The sequence below is a fragment of the Salmo salar genome, chromosome ssa09 (assembly GCF_905237065.1).
Source record: "Salmo salar chromosome ssa09, Ssal_v3.1, whole genome shotgun sequence".
NCBI lineage: Eukaryota > Metazoa > Chordata > Actinopteri > Salmoniformes > Salmonidae > Salmo > Salmo salar.
The window spans coordinates 125351452-125368963 of NC_059450.1; the positions used below are offsets into that span (position 1 = coordinate 125351452).

Sequence of the window (17512 nt, forward strand, 5' to 3'; positions counted from 1 at the left end):
GAGAGGAAAGCTCTGTGGCGAACCTTAAATGACTGAGAGGAAAGGAGAGAGGTTAAAGTGAGAGAGATGGGTCCATTTGCTACCCCCACGGTCACAGACATCTATGTGGCGTACTCGCCACCTCTTTGAGGGGTTTATGATGCTGCCCATGATGAGATCTGAACCCGTTCTCTCTCTCACGCCTCCGTCCATCAGCGATGACGTAGTTAGCTAGTTAGTTAGCGGGCTTAGCGTGACGGAAGGTAGTCCTGTTGGAAGACAGCTGTGACGTGTAGAGGGGTTCTACTATGGTAGATGTGTTAGGGAGAGGACTGTGCTTGTGTTGTTCTGCCAAAAGAGGTCTGCTTACTTCCCATCTGAAACAGTTCAGAACAGTTCGTGAATATATTATGTCATGTTTTTTTTTTCTTGGGCAAGGTTTTTTGGGGGCTGTTTGTGTACACAACATTTTTCCCGGAGGAAATCTGAAGTTCGGTAGCCGAAGTCTACGCCCCTTCGTCGGTGATTGGTCAACAGTAGGGATTCTTCAATTAAGTGTTTGTTGTCATTCAACGATAGACGACTCATTTTCATGTTTTTCTTTTTTTTTTTATGAATGTAGGAATGTATGCTATCCCTATGCAAACACAACACATACAAACACACACGCTCACACTAAACCCCCACATTACAACCTGACATTCCAGTACAAATACCACCTACCACCTAACATAAGTATCCCCACCACCCATGAGGCTAACACTACAATGGCTACTGTCACTAACACCTCTCTGTTGTAACACAAGAACCCTTGTCTGATATTATGGCAATTACAGCAACTACAGCAACTCAGCACTGACACCTGCTTGTCAGACAGGGAACAGCAGCCACTCAGTGTTATAATATGACAGTGTCCTGTACAGGGAGTTAGAAGGGGTTTGTGTGTGCATGTGTGTTTATTTGCTGTCAAACAGACTGTGATTGTTAGTGTCTGAGGAGTGGTAAAGTGATGCTGTTAAGTGTCCTCATCTTGCCTCCCCCAGTACCCCTCGTCACACTCTCTTTCTCTCACTCAGTCACACAAACACACACACACACATACAAGCACACAAATGCCATGCTGTGCCAAGCCCCCTCTTGTGGGTGCCAACAGAAGCTGTCTTTCCTGGGCTGTCTGGTGTGTAGAAGGATTATGGGAGGGAGGGAGGGAGGGAGGGAGGGAGGGAGGGAGGGAGGGAGGGAGGGAAGGAGGGAGGGAGGGAGGGAGGGAGGGAGGGAGGGAGGGAGGGAGGGAGGGAGGGAGGGAGGGAGGGAGGGAGGGAGGGAGGGAGGGACTGTGAGATCACGAAAGAGAAAGGGTGAGAGATGGAGGTAAGGAGAAAGAGAACACATATTTATGCTTATTTATTTTCCCTTTTGTACTTTAACCATTTGTACATCGTTGCAACACTGTATAGATACATAATATGATATTTGTAATGTCTTTATTCTTTTGGAACTTCTGTGAGTGTAATGTTTACTGTTAATTTTTATTGTTTATTTCACTTTTCTATATTATCTACTTCACTTGCTTTGCCAATGTTAACATATGTTTCCCATGCCAATAAAGCCCCTTTAATTGAATTGAAATGGAGAGAGGTTGAGGACAGAGTTAAAGAGATGGATAACATTCAAGGCTTCTGCCATCTTCGCCGTTGCTCTCATTCCCCTCACCTCCTCCTCCTCCACAGCCTTCTCTAAAAGCTCTCCTCTCCACCTCTTTCTCTTTCTCTTCCCCCTCTCCTCCACAGCCTTCTCTAAAAGCTCTCCTCTCTACCTCTTTCTCTTTCTCTTCCCCCTCTCCTCCACAGCCTTCTCTAAAAGCTCTCCTCTCTACCTCTTTCTCTTTCTCTTCCCCCTCTCCTCCACAGCCTTCTCTAAAAGCTCTCCTCTCCACCTCTTTCTCTAAACCTCTCCCCTCTCTCCTGTTGTCTGAAAGGCCTGCTCTTTGTGTGTGTGTGTGTGTGTGTGTGTGTGTGTGTGTGTGTGTGTGTGTGTGTGTGTGTGTGTGTGTGTGTGTGTGTGTGTGTGTGTGTGTGTGTGTGTGTGTGTGTGTGTGTGTGTGTGTGTGTGTGTGTGAGAGCGCTGAATGGGTTTTTTCTTCCTCCCTCAGTGCCTTTATAGAGGGTCAATATTTCCCCCCAGACACTCCTCATCCTCGAGGAGTCCCAGCCCCTCGGCACCAACACATACACACTGCACTGTATCTGACTCTGGTACCCATTTGACTTCCCAGCACTACCTGTAACAACAACAGTCCTGTAGTGGCCTTGAACAGTCTAAACTCTCCCACTGTGTTGTCTGTCTGCTGATAGGCCTGGTTACTGTGGCTGAAAACCCAACCCAAGGAGTGTGAGAGAAGGCCTGTCTCTACACAATTCTCTACACACTTTTTCTAAGGCGTGTGCTCAGCGGGGTGCAGGGTGCCATTTACAGACAACTGGTGGCATCTTTATTGGGGAGGACGGGTCATATTAATGACTGGAACGGAATCAATGGAATATATCAGAGGGTAGTGCGAATGGCCCATACATCAATGGGGCCAAGCTTCCTGCCATCCAGGACCTCTATACCAGGCGGTGTCAGAGGAAAGCCCTGAAAATTGTCAAAGACTCCAGCCATCCTAGTCATAGACTGTTCTCGCTGCTACCAGGCAAGCTGTACCGGAGCGCCAAGTCTAGGTCCAAGACGCTTCTAAACAGTTTCTACCCCCAAGCCATAAGACTCCTGAACTTCTAGTCAAATGGCTACCCAGACTATTCACATTGCCTGCCCCACCCCCCTCCACACCACTGCCACTCCCCAGACTGAAGAAATCACAGCAGTTTTACGGTCTCCTAACCAATTGTGTTACTATTTGTTTTTTTCACGTTATTTGTAACTTATTTTGTACATAATGTTTCTGCCACCGGTTCTTACGGTAAAAAAGAGCTTCAGGATATCAGGACAGCGATCACTCACCTCGGATTAGACAAAGATTTTTTCAACAACAAGCAGGACGCACAGGATGTACTTCAGACACCCGACAAGGCCAACATTCCCGTCATTGGCAAGAGGAAGAGACGCAGGTACAGAGGGCACAGAGCGGGGTGCCTCGTAAGGATCCGCAGACGGCGAGTGGGAAAGCTGCCGTTACAGTCAATATTACTTGCCAACGTGCAATGATTGGACAATAAATTAGACGAGGTACGATCACGAATATCCTACCAATGGGACATCAAAAACTGTAACATCTTATGTTTCACGGAATCGTGGCTGAATGATGACATGGATATTCAGCTAGCAGGATATACGCTGCACCGGCAAGATAGAACAGCGCACTTCGGTAAGACGAGGGGGGGAGGTCTGTGCATATTTGAAAACAACAGCTGGTGCACGAAATCTAAGGAAGTTTCTAGATTGTGCTTGCCTGAAGTAGAGTATCTTATGATAAACTGCAGACCACTCTACTTGCCTAGAGAGTTTTCAGCTATACATTTTGTGGCTGTTTATTTACCACCACAGACAGATGCTGGCACTAAGACCGCACTCAGTCAGCTGTATAAGGAAATAAGCAAACAGGAAACCACTCACCCAGAGGCGGTGCTCCTAGTGGCCGGATACTTTAATGCAGGGAAACTTAAATCAGTTCTACCTAATTCTTCCGATGGCATTGAGGAGTACACCACATCAGTCACTGGCTTTATCAATAAGTGCATCGATGATGCCGTCCCCACAGTGAGTGTACGTACATACCCCAACCAGAAGTCATGGATTACAGGCAACATTCACACTGATCTAAAGGGTAGAGCTGCCGTTTTCAAGGTGCGGGACTCTAACCCGGAAGCTTATAAGAAATCCTGCTATGCCCTCTGACGAACCATCAAACAGGCAAAGCGTTAATACAGGGCTAAGATTGAATCGTACTACACCAGCTCCGACGCTCGTCGGATGTGGCAGGGCTTGCAAACTATTATAGACGACAAAGGGAAGCACAGCCGCAAGCTGCCCAGTAACCCGAGCCTACCAGACGAGATAAATCACTTCTATGCTCGCTTCGAGGCAAGCAACACTGAGGCATGCATGAGAGCATCAGCTGTTCCGGATGACTGTGTGATCACGCTCTCCGTAGCCGACGTGAGTAAGACCTTTAAACAGGTCAACATTCACAAGGCTGCGGGGCCAGACAGATTACCAGGATGTGTGCTCCGGCATGTGCTGACCAACTGGCAGGTGTCTTCACTGAAATGTTCAACATGTCCCTGATTGAGTCTGTAATACCAACATGTTTCAAGCAGACCCCCATACTCCCTGTGCCCAAGAACACTAAGGCAACCTGCCTAAATGACTACAGAAACAGCTACTCTCTGTTTATCATATGTACATAGTCACTTTAACCATACCTACATGTACATACTACCTCAATCAGCCTGACTAACCAGTGCCTGTCTGTAGCCTCGCTACTGATAGAGCCTCGCTACTGTTATTTTTCACTGTTGTTTTTATTTATGTTGTTTTTATTTCTTTACTTATCTATTGTTCACCTAATACCTTTTTTTTTTACTTAGAAATTGGACTGTTGGTTAGAGCCTGTAAGTAAGCATTTCACAGTAAGGTGAATACCTGTTGTATTCGGCGCACGTGACAAATAACCTTTGATTTGATTTGTTGTCATCTATGCATAGTCACTTTAATTAACTGTACCTACATGTACATACTACCTCAACTAACCGGTGCCCCCACACATTGACTCTGTACCGGCACCCCTCTGTATATATTGTTATTTTTTACTGCTCCTCTTAAATTACTTGTTACTTTTATCTCTTATTCTTATCCGTATTTTTGAAACTGTGCTGTTGGTTAGGGGCTCATAAGTAAGCATTTCACTGTAAGGTCTACACCTGTTGTATTCGGCACATGTGACTAATAACATTTGATTTGATTTGAACACATGGTTTCCATTTGTTTGACACCAATCTATTCACTTCATTCCAGCCATATGAGCCGTCCTCCCCTCACCAGCCTCCTGGTGTCATTAGCACATATGAGTGTTCCTCCGGGTGGGAGTGTGTTAAGTGCTACCAAAGCTGTCTGGGTCAAAGGTGGGAATTCCTACTGGAAAGCAGGCCTAGGAGGCAGGCATGCTTATAGTGCTATTAGACAGGGATGCTCAGTGGTTTAGGGAGGTGTGTGTTTGACAGCATGAGCGTCTGCGTGTGTAAGATGGAGAGCGAGAGAGTGACCGGTGAAATTGTGTTGGACTATCTTTCTCACATACATCTGCACCACCTAGTGGTGAATATTATAACAATATTGGTGTCTAGAGCTGTCCACATGTTTGACAGCCTGTCTGTTTCCCTCCTCACAACATGGTTACTGCTAAACTCATGGGGAAGTCTTCAGTCCCATTATTATCCTCCTTAAACCTCTCCTCTCCCCTCCAGGCCCAAAAGAATGAGAGGGAGTCCATCCGGCAGAAGCTGGCCCTGGGTAGTTTCTTTGACGATGGGCCGGGTATCTATACCAGCTGCAGCAAGAGTGGCAAGCCCAGTCTGTCCTCACGGTAAGAGACATCATGTGACCTCTATCATAAACTGTACGTCAATCCCACAACGTCAACAATACACACAGACACAAGCATGTACACAAACACAGAAACACACACACAGAAGACACACACACACACACACACACACACACACACACACACACACACACACACACACACACACACACACACACACACACACACACACTACTGCCCTATGTACATAGACATGGAATCACTGGTCACTTTAATAATGGAGCACTAGTCACTTTAATAATATTTACACAGTGTTAAACTCTTTTCATATGTACAGTATATACTGTATTCTACTGTATTTTAGTCAATGTCACCCCGACATTGCTCGTCCTAATATTTATATATTTCTTAATTCCATTCTTTTACTATTAGATGTGTGTGTATTGTTGTGCATTGTTAGATGCTACTGCACTGTTGGAGGTAGGAACACAAGCATTTTGCTACACTCTCAATTACATCTGCTAAACGTGTGTATGTGACCAATAAAATGTGATTTGATTTGACACACAGTTAATGATGAAGGCCGTTATGAAATGACGTAACCATTATAACCGTTTAAAAACGAACAGCTGCCTGAAGACGGGACGGCCGGGCATTCGTGCGGTTGAGTACGTTTCCGCCGTAACATGGACTCTTAACAACGTGAAGTTTCTTGCTGAAACAAGTCAATTAGTCTTCGGTAGACTAGGCAACGCCCCCCCACAATGCAGCAGCAGCACACGTAGAAATAGAATGAATAGAACGAGCTTGGAACCGCTCACCTTGACTGGTAAACTCATGGATGCACTCGCAATGGCTGCCTGTTATTGTGATGCAATACTTTCCATGGTAATGTAGAATGTTCATTCAAATGATGTTCATTGATGTGGCTCATACAATTAATTGAATGTTTTTTTTGTAACGTCAGTTGAGTTGAATCAACAAATCACAGCACATATTTTATTTCATTCCTGCTTTGCTCCTATGGTTACACTCACAATGGCCGCCAGTTCAGCCATTATGCCATCATTGACTACATAACTGACTATTCATTATATTTCTATGGCAGCACACAGAGCAGAGTAGAGGAGAATATGTACAGACACATCTTCTGGGGCCATTCGAACGGTTATTACGGTGACCGCGGTCATTTGGCTGGCCAATTACGTCATCCAACATTCCATGTGACTTTCACAGCCGTACCCACACGCACACATACAGACATAGATCAGTTTCACCCTCAGTCCCAGTCCCTGTTCTTGAGAAGCAATGACATCACTCTCTTTATGCGTGTGGGCACTGTCAATAGAGTGAAATTGCAGGTTACTGGACATTACTCTGACAGAGTCAGATTTGACCTTTTTTTTCATGCCCGCAACTATGTCTATCTGCTGGAACTCTGTAGGGCCATCTCCCCAACACAAAGACTCCTGCTCTCTCCCTCTGAAACCACTGTTCACTGTTGAGAGTAAGGGACATTTCCTCTCTCTTTCTCTGCATCCCGGCACTGTGGATTTCACTTCCCAAAATGCACTCCTACACACACCATCAACCTTTCTGTTAGCAGCCTTCCATGATACACACACATACAGTCATACACACAAAGACACTTGCACAGTTCATTCATCTGAAACTATGATATATGCATATCAGAATTCTCACTAAAGCAGCTCTTATGGGGTGCACTCACTGATGGATAAGTTAGGTACTTCCATGAACTGCTTAACTAATTCCAATGATAATTTTGATGCTCCTTCCTCTGAAACTACCAATCGATTACTCTGGTCTGGTTAAATCTGGACTGATTGGATCCAGGCTGTTTAATCGATCAGGTTTTCTCTACATGTGTTTGTAATTACTCCTTGAAAGAAGCCGATTATTGATTCAGAGTGGTTTGATCCAGATCTTACAGGACTCAGGTCTTCTGAGGTCTAGAGAGCCGTCGGAGTCTAGCTGATTGGATCGAACCCAAGTTAGAGCAAGAGAGAGGGAGGAACAGAGAAGACACAGACATACTTCTTAATGCTATGGAAGGCTAGCCACTATCACAGTTCTATCACAGACACGTTGAGACATCAGTGGAGAGTTAGAGGAGGGTTCGGCCTGACTGGAAAACTAGATGGGACCGTTATTGAGTTTCTTTCTCACCAGCGGTGCCTAGGTGCATGTTATCTGGGTCAATAAAAGCCTACAAGCAATTATTGCAGAGCGAACTTTCCTTAACCCATAGAACTTTCTCCCCTCCGTTAGCCCATAGTAATGACGCATCTTCTTCCCCCTCTCCCTCCCCCTCTCTCTCCCCCTCTCTCTTCCTCCCCTCTCTCTCTTTCTCCCCCTCCTCTTCCTCCCCCTCTCTCTTCCTCCTCTTTCCTCTTTCTTTCTCTCTCCAGGCTGCAGAGTGGGATGAATCTGCAGATCTGTTTTGTCAACGACAGCGGCAGCGACAAGGACAGCGATGCAGACGACAGCAAGACAGAGACCAGTCTGGACACACCGCTGTCCCCCATGGTACAGACCGACCACACACACACACACACACACAAACATTAAGAAGAAATACGTATTCTTAGAGAGAGAGAGAGAGAGAGAGATATCTGCTGTGTGATTCATATAGGTAACCCTCAGTGAGACTGTCTGAGAGAAAGAGAGAGGGACAGATTCAGTATGAATCAGAGCCATAGCCCTGGGTTAGCGTGTGGGGGAGAGTGAATGGCCATGCTCACGTTTTCTGTCCCGATAACCAATACACCGGCAGCAAATGAGGGTTGAATATGAACACGCTCTCTGATAGACATGAATGAGTGGCCACTCGGCCTGTCTGACAGGCACAGACACGGTTAATAGAGGGAGAGAGGGAGAGAGGGAGAGCGGGAGCGAGGAAGAGAGGGAGTTAATCCCAGTATTTATAACCATCTGTTATAGCTCTGAGCTGTTTCCCTGTCTGACCTCTGTGTTCAATTAATGACCTATCAATGACTACACTAGAAGAACGAAGAGCCAATGGGAATAAACCACTAACTTTTCCTTATTTCCACTCTCCCCACATCCCTGTCCCCCAGTCGAAGCAGAGTTCGTCCTACTCTGACCGGGACACTACGGAGGAAGACAGTGAGTCTCTGGAGGACATGGACTTCCTGAGCAGACAGAAGAAGTTGCAGGCCGAGGCTAAGCTAGCCCTGGCGATGGCCAAACCCATGGCCAAGATGCAGGTGGAGGTGGAAAAACAGAACCGCAAGAAGTCCCCTGTGGCAGACCTGGTCAGTACCGTCGCTATAGGCAACGGCCCTGTAACCTCAGCCCCTAGTCAGTGTTTCTAACCCCAGGTCTTTTCAGAGCAAACCATCCACACTGGTCTTCTTTAACACCCCCTCCCCATTGGCAGCCATAGTCATGATTATTTTAACATTCTCATCTGCATCAGTGCCCCCCAAGCACACGCACACACACACACACACACACACACACACACACACACACAGAGAGAGAGAGAGAGAGAGATACAGTGGCTTGCGAAAGTATTCACCCCCTTGGCATTTTTCCTATTTTGTTGCCTTACAACCTGGAATTAAAATTGATTTTTTGGGGGGGGCGGTTTGTATCATTTGATCATTTACACAACATGCCTACCACTTTGAAGATGGAACATATTTTTTATTGTGAAACAAGAAATAAGACAGAAAATATGAAAACTTGAGCATGCATAACTATTCACCCCCCAAAGTCAATACTTTGTTAGAGCCACCTTTTGCAGCAATTACAGCTGCAAGTCTCTTGGGGTATGTCTCTATGAGCTTGGCACATCTAGCCACTGGGATTGTTGTCCATTCTTCAAGGCAATTTTAGTCTCATCTGACCAGACCATCTTCTATATGTTTGGGGAGTCTCCCACATGCCTTTTGGTGAACACCAAACATGTTTGCTTATTTTTTTTCTATAAGCAATGGCTTTTTTCTGGCCACTCTTATGTAAAGCCCAGCTCTGTGGAGTGTACGGCTTGTAGTGGTCCTATGGACAAATACTCCAATCTCCCCTGTGGAACTTTGCAGCTCCTTCGGGGTTATCTTTGGTCTCTTTGTTGCCTCTCTGATTAATGCCCTTCTTGCCTGGTCCGTGAGTTTTGGTGGGTGGCCCTCTCTTGGCAGGTTTGTTGTGGTGCCATATTCTTTCAATTTTTTAAGAATGGATTTAATGGTGCTCCTGGGATGTTCAAAGTTTCAGATATTTTTTTATTACCCAACCCTGATCTGTACTTCTCCACAACTTTGTCCCTGACCTGTTTGGAGAGCTCCTTGGTCTTCATGGTGTCGCTTGCTTGGTGGTGCACCTTGCTTAGTGGTGTTGAAAACTCGGGGGCCTTTCAGAACAGGTGTGTATATATACTGAGATCATGTGACAGATCATGTGACACTTAGATTGCACACAGGTGGACTTTATTTAACTAATTTTGTGACTGCTGAAGGTAATTGGTTGCACCAGATCTTATTTAGGGGCTTCATAGCAAAGGGGGTGAATACATATGCACAAACCCCTTTGCAATTTTTAATTTTTTTAATTTTTTGAAACAAGTTATGTTTTTCATTTCACCAATTTGGACTATTTTGTGTATGTCCATTACATGAAATCCAAATAGAAATCCATTTAAATTACAGGTTTTAATGCAACAAATAGGAAAAACACCAAGGGGGATGAATACATTTGCAAGGCACCCTACACACACACACCAATATCTCCTCCTGGGCAGAAGATGTTACTTATTCAGTAAAGAGGGGGTGGTTGGGTTCGGGCAATCTATTATTCATATCCCAGAATGCACTGGGTGACGTGTTTAGGGATGTTGTCGTGCCCAGCAGTCAGAAGAGATGAGTTTCACATCTGAGGCCCTGTCGCTTAACTAACACACTGCTGTACTGAACACAGGGGCAGATCTGAGGCCCTGTCGCTTAGCTAACACACTGCTGTACTGAACACAGGGGCAGATCTGAGGCCCTGTCGCTTAGCTAACACACTGCTGTACTGAACACAGGGGCAGATCTGAGGCCCTGTCGCTTAGCTAACACACTGCTGTACTGAACACAGGGGCAGATCTGAGGCCCTGTCACTAAGCTAACACACTGCTGTACTGAACACAGGGGCAGATCTGAGGCCCTGTCACTAAGCTAACACACTGCTGTACTGAACACAGGGGCAGATCTGAGGCCCTGTCACTAAGCTAACACACTGCTGTACTGAACACAGGGGCAGATCTGAGGCCCTGTCACTAAGCTAACACACTGCTGTACTGAACACAGGGGCAGATCTGAGGCCCTGTCACTAAGCTAACACACTGCTGTACTGAACACAGGGGCAGATCTGAGGCCCTGTCACTAAGCTAACACACTGCTGTACTGAACACAGGGGCAGATCTGAGGCCCTGTCACTAAGCTAACACACTGCTGTACTGAACACAGGGGCAGATCTGAGGCCCTGTCACTAAGCTAACACACTGCTGTACTGAACACAGGGGCAGCGCCATGCTCAGATAGCATTAGCTTTAGCGCTACTTACGGTACACTATACCTCTTTAGCATAAAGTGGGCAGACTCACACCTGCTCATTATTATACGGATGTGCATTTCCTGGGTACAAGTTATCAATACATTATTTATAGAAATATACAAGAATGTGAACCTTTTCTAGTTGATTTCAGCCCTACCAAACATATATAGTCAGGGTGCAGGCTGGCACCAGGCCAGTGTGTTAAGCCAACGGCCGTGTGTTTGAGTGCCAGGGGCTCTTGCGTAAAGCCACTAATGACAGGAGAAATGAGGGGAATGTGTGTGAGGAGATGTGGTTTTACACCATTTACCACGCTTTAATCCACTAAAGCCATGTGACCTTACAAAGAATTTACACAACAATTCACACAACACTCCCACCAAGAATTTTTCCCCATTCATATCATGCCTAATCTAAGAGAATACTGATATGATGAAATACTTGGGTATTGTTGTTGGCGGTATCCTTATTCATATTGCCACTAAGCTCAGTAGCCACAACTCATTGAGAAACCAAGCCAGTAATATAACTGAGGGAGGAAACTCCACCTCGGACAAACACAATGAGGCCAAGCACATATCATGACCAAAACACTACCAATCGCGGCGGCCGGCTCTCCCCGCATCTCCGCATCTCTCACTCTCTATCTCTCTCACTCTCTTTTCTCACACTCCTGTCTCTCTCTGTGTGTCACTGACTTACGTGCTCCCTCTCCGAACTGAAACGGTGGCCTATGACAGAGGGGAAACATGACCAGTTGCATGGGTTCCAATGTGAAAGTGAAAGAGGAGAGAGAAACTGTGACAGGAAGAACCAGCTGAGTGATCACGCACACTCACAAGTCATACAGCAAAAGTGCAATGAAAGGAGCACATATTTATAATGAGTATGAATTTGAAGGGCAGAAATGATTAAATATGAAAGCATTAGACCTCTCACAAAAGGCTTCAGTCATACAAAAGTTATACTTAGATCCGAACTGGTTCTCTATCAGATTAGTAAGAATGTCTCACCCCATGTTGAAGAATGTTCGTTTTCCCTTTATTCAGATTACAACCTCCCACTTTCAATAATTTGAAAATGAAATAATCTTCAAAATATCACTATTTTTTAAACAAGCCATAGAAAGTTGGTTGCAATTTCAGTTTAATCCACCCGAAAAGACAGAACAAATATTACAACAAATATTATGGTTAAACTGAAATATAGTAATTGATTTGAAAACATTATTTTATGCAACAATTTTTTTTTAAGTATAATCTTTGTAAATTCTATCATAAAAAGGACTGGTGGAGTTATGTTACACATGCAGCTAACAAAAATAGATGGACATTTCTGCTCTACCAAAAATTACAACCAACTAATTGCAGCATTACTGCAAAAATGGAAGAGGAAAGTGGAAAGGAACAATTCTGATAAAAAAAAGTATACCAATTTAATTTCAGGACCAAAAAAATGACAGCTGTGCCATATAGATTGCAAAATAGTTGGGAAGAGATTTTCGATATACAGATTCACTGGCACATGGTTTATGAACTGAACTAAATTATGCCGGATTCAAAACATATAATTGTTTTATTTCAATTATTATACAAAATTATTGCAACCAATAGAATGTTATATGTATGGAATGTTTTATATATATATATATCCCAGCTCTGCAGATTTTGCTGCGAAGAGACAGAATCATTAGATCATTTATTTTGGTACTGTCCATATGTAGCTTGTTTTTGGTTACGGGTTCAGGAATGGCTGAAGAATTGCAACATTTTCCTGGAGCTAACTCTGAAAATAGCACTGCTGGGTGATTTGAAAAGTCATAATCAATCGATCAATAATATAATAATACTTTTAGCTAAAACATGTATCTTTACTTTACAATCTGTAGGAACAATGAGAATAGAAAGGTTCAGAACTTTTGTGAAACATCACAGCACAGTTGAAAAATATATGGCAAATAGAAATCAAAACTGGATGGTGTTAAGAGATAGATGGGAGGGGTTGAAAATGATGCAGACAATTACATTGGTGGAAGCTACAATCTATCTGCAATATTAAAGTTGAAAAAAAAAATATATATATATATATATATATATATAAAAGGACCACGTTTTCTCACCCTGAGACACTTCCTTAAAGTAAAGAATGTCAGACCGAGAGAGAGGATGTATTTGAAGGAGATGCACACAGATAGAAATAACTTGAACAAGGGATCGAGGGAAATTCTCATACCCAGCGAGGCTGATGAAAATGATGCTTTGTGATTCACCTTGGTTACTCTTTAGGGTTAATGTCAAACCTGCCCCTATGGAACCCAACAGGGTGTGGTGAGTGACATACAGAGATGGAGAGAGAGAAGGGGAGAGGTGGATGAGAGGAAGAGGAGCTGAAAATCTTGAAGGAAACACCACAGTAAACATCACCACAGTAAAAGGCTGTGTGTTGATTTGACAAGAACAAACAGTCAAAGAATTCAGGAAGACAAAGAGAGAGCGTAGAGCGTGTTGCTTACTGCCAGGAGCATAGCCACGGGAAGTAGTTTGGGGGTGTGTGTGCTGCAATTTTTGGGCTGACGGGGGAGATGATGCTGAAAATAATGCTTTGCCCGCAATACAGGACTAGTAAAGGCCCAGTGCACTACTTTATCACACAATTAAAAATATTCGGATTATTCAGTGGGTGATGCAGCACCCTCAGCACCCCTACTTCCCGTAGCTATGGCCAGGAGGAAGGAGACAGAGTTGTTTCCTGTAGCTCTCTATGACCAGGGTCAGGTGAGGGACCACTGCTGTACTGTATATTGCTGTGACAGTTAAGTTGCGATTCTGACCCCTGCTGGAGAGATTGGGCTTTGCATTTTAATACCTTCAGTGGCTGGATTTATTTATGAGATGCAGATTAAATTGAAATGACGCCTTTCCTCAAGAATCTGCCTCATCTTGCACACGCAAACACACATAGGCCTACACACATTCACACCAACATACACTGCAGTGTCATTGGATTCTCTAGTGCCCAGAAATCCATATCAGTGAGTGTACATATTTGTGTACTTGCACATTTCCGATGTCCTGTAGGTTTCTGTAAATGTGTGTGTATTTCTAACTGGGGATGTGTGTGTTTCTCTCTAGCTGCCCCACATGCCCCACATCAATGAGTGTCTGATGAAGAGGAGCCTGAAGACTACAGACCTGAGGGACATGACCCTGGGACAGCTACAGGTTATAGTCAATGACCTGCACTCCCAGATAGAGAGTGAGAACCACACACACACACACATTTTTGTTTTATCCTCGTGGGGACCTAAAATGGATTTCCATTCAAAATCCTATTTTCCCTAACTCCTAAACCTAACCCTAACCCCTAAACCTAACCCTAACTTTAACCCTAACCTTAACCACTAAACCGAACTTTAACCCTAACCTTAACCCCTAAACCTAACCCTAACCATTAACCGCTAAGCTTAAAATATCCGTTGTCCTCGTGGGGACGTGGGATATTTCCCCAAGAAGGAGAATTTTCCTTGTTTTACTATCCTTGTGGGGACTTTTGGAGATTTCAGGTCCCCACGAGGATACACACACGTGCGCACTCGCACACACTGTTAGTTAGGGTATCTTTCATATTGAAAGTCATTTCAGACAATGTAAGTTGGATGCATGTGTGACGATACTAGTGAAAGATGAACAATACCTCACCTTACACAGAAGGCAAAAAAAATCCCCCACAAAAATGTTGCTATAGAATCTTGTCTTTTACTGGCATGGTTTAAAAATATGCTCCATTTGAAATCTGTGTCTCATATGACTTGGGGCTGGATTCAACCCGTATTACAGAAGTATCGCCGGAAGATCCGTGTTATAGCTTGTTTGAAATTATATATAAAGGCAATGTTCCCGCGTTTGCGGAAACTGCATTCACGGTAACCACTGCATATGTCGGCTCAATCATAAATAACCTTTACATTTTAATGCAGATCTTCCGCGATACTACCGCGATATGGATTGAATCCAGCCCCTGGTGTATGTTAGTGTTCTAATGGTGTTGGTTTTCTACCGTTGTTCTGATGTTTGTCTTCTCCAGGTCTGAATGAGGAGCTGGTGCAGCTGCTGCTGATCAGGGATGAACTGCACATGGAGCAGGATGCCATGCTGGTGGACATAGAGGACCTGACCAGGTGGTGATGCTTGCTAACACACACACACACACACTGAGAGACACACACACACAGCCTCCTGGGCTATGACCGCAAACAGGCCAGGAATGATTGGGGGAACTCTGTCTTTGGGACAGACGTTTAGCAGTGTGATACATTTGCATGATTTTCATACAGCAGCAGCTGATAAAGAACAGTTTGTCTAATCATCATTTTGTTTTTACTCAGGCATGCTGAGAGCCAGCAGAAACACATGGCTGAGAAGACACCATCCAAATGAGACACCCCACCCAACCTCGCACCCTTCCCATCCCTTTACTCCACCCCTGCCCCACTTTGGTCCCCGTGCCCTGCCCCATGTCTCTCGCTGCACCCCCACTGCCTGCCCCTCTCACCCTCTCCCATGGTGGCAGCAGCCAGAGAAAGGCCACCCTTTCATTTGCTTCTGTGGTTGTCCCAGCGCTAAAGACAGAGCATTTCCTGCTTCCTGGGAGAAGAGGAAACTGATTGTGTGTTGTCATGGATACTGTCCCGGCTTCCTGTGCAGTGATCGGCCTTGCTTCGCTATTGTTTATTTTTAACTTTTTACATTCGCCACTAAATTATAACTGTCAATACAAAATGGTGGAGAAATAAATAAATAATAGTGAGAAATTAGTAGAAAGTCAGTAAAAAAAAATGTAAGATAAAAACATTGTATAAAACTATGAAGACTAATTTCAAACCATTTTAAGTTGGAAGGTAATTTTTAAGTATTTCAAAGTTGACCTCTTTTTATTCTGCACAAATGGTAGTTTTCAACTGAGAAATGTTTATTTGAAGGTGCTAAAAGAGTGTAAAGGTAACATGCCTGCCTTGTAGTGGAGTTGTAGCTTTTGGTAATACGCTCACTCTGATCGGTCTTCAACATTTTGTGAATGTTGATTTTCTGACACTTTAAATGAAAGGAATAAATGTGTTAATATCATTTTCATCCTATTGTATTCAGAATTTTTATTTGAGGGAAGAAATGTTTATGTACAGATATGTAAAATAAAAAATAAACTTTGTTTCATATGTTGTGGTTTGGTGTGCAGTCTGTAAAGAAAAGTGGACAGAGATGGACATGTTATTGTAAATATTATAAGTACATACTGTATGTCCATATGGCAAAAACACAGTACATCAACAGTACATTTATAACTATTTTATAATTATGTAATACTAGTACTGACAAGCGCATTGCAGGATTTTGGAAATAATTTATACATTGATAACCATACCAACATCACTGCCACCTGGGAAGAGAAAAGCTGATCCCTCCACTGAATCGTTTATTCAGAGGCAACAACAGTATGAAGGATGCATATGTTTTTCTATTATAATATTTTTCCAGAAACAGTCACCTTATTTTAAAGAGTAGCTGATGTTAAGCCTTAGGCCTAAACTAGCTCTGCGCTTTACTGTGATTGTGGTTTTGAAAGGTCTGATATATCAATGGTCACAACCACAAGTATCATCCACTTCTGTGAAACTCTCCCCTGCAGATTGTCACACCATGGCCACTCTCTTTCTACAGGCCCAGTGAGAGTCAGTCTTTACAAGAAGAGGAGTACTTTCTTCACTAAACAGGCCAATGGTAGACATTCAAAATGCCAGGGTTCAAATTGTGTGGGTGTGCAGGGGTCATTGGCAATCCCATTACAATTTAGTCATTTAGCAGACTATCCAGAGTGACTTAATGAGTGCATACATTTTCGTACTAGTCCGCCCCAATGCCACTGTCACAGGGGGATTTATGCCTGATTTAAGATGAAATCCTCAACCCTTTTATGGTCAACCATGTCACTTTGGCACCTTTTTTTTTATCTCTTGAGATGAAAAAACATACAAATGGAAGAATATACAAATTAGGTGAAATCTTAAGTCGTTTTTTTGTTTACAAGTTACTTCTCAAAAGGTACTGAATTGGTGGAAGTTCCACTTTATTCTGACCCCTGTGGGTCAATCAAACATTGAGAAATTAAACCTGTTTCATATTTACATTGTTTTTCGTTCATACGAAATGTATGTTTATGATGCACAATTAAAAGCATGTAAAGCTTTGCAGAAACAACTATGAATGTCGTTTAAGACAACCAGCCTTCTAAAGAAGAGGATAAAGCCAAAGCAGGCTAAAGGCTACTTACTACCCACCCACAATAGCTCTAGGCCTACAGCAAAAACATTTAGAAAACGTTTCTAACATTATTCTTTGTGTCATCTGTCTATTTTTGACAATT

At 43.7% G+C, this 17512-nt stretch overlaps 1 protein-coding gene across 4 annotated transcripts in view; it reads left to right on the plus strand.

Annotated features, from left to right (window-relative positions):
- The window catches only part of LOC106612913 (schwannomin-interacting protein 1), a 302373-nt gene extending 286066 nt beyond the window's left edge, over positions 1-16307 (plus strand). For all 4 annotated transcript variants that reach the window (XM_014214571.2, XM_014214572.2, XM_014214575.2 and 1 more), the window contains 6 exons: positions 5442-5560; positions 7951-8068; positions 8620-8817; positions 14227-14350; positions 15179-15272; positions 15480-16307. In XM_014214571.2, the coding sequence (XP_014070046.1) occupies positions 5442-5560; positions 7951-8068; positions 8620-8817; positions 14227-14350; positions 15179-15272; positions 15480-15531 (705 nt within the window). In that variant the 3' untranslated portion in view covers positions 15532-16307. The remainder of the gene's footprint in view (positions 1-5441; positions 5561-7950; positions 8069-8619; positions 8818-14226; positions 14351-15178; positions 15273-15479) is intronic.
- Positions 16308-17512: the final 1205 nt, after the last annotated feature.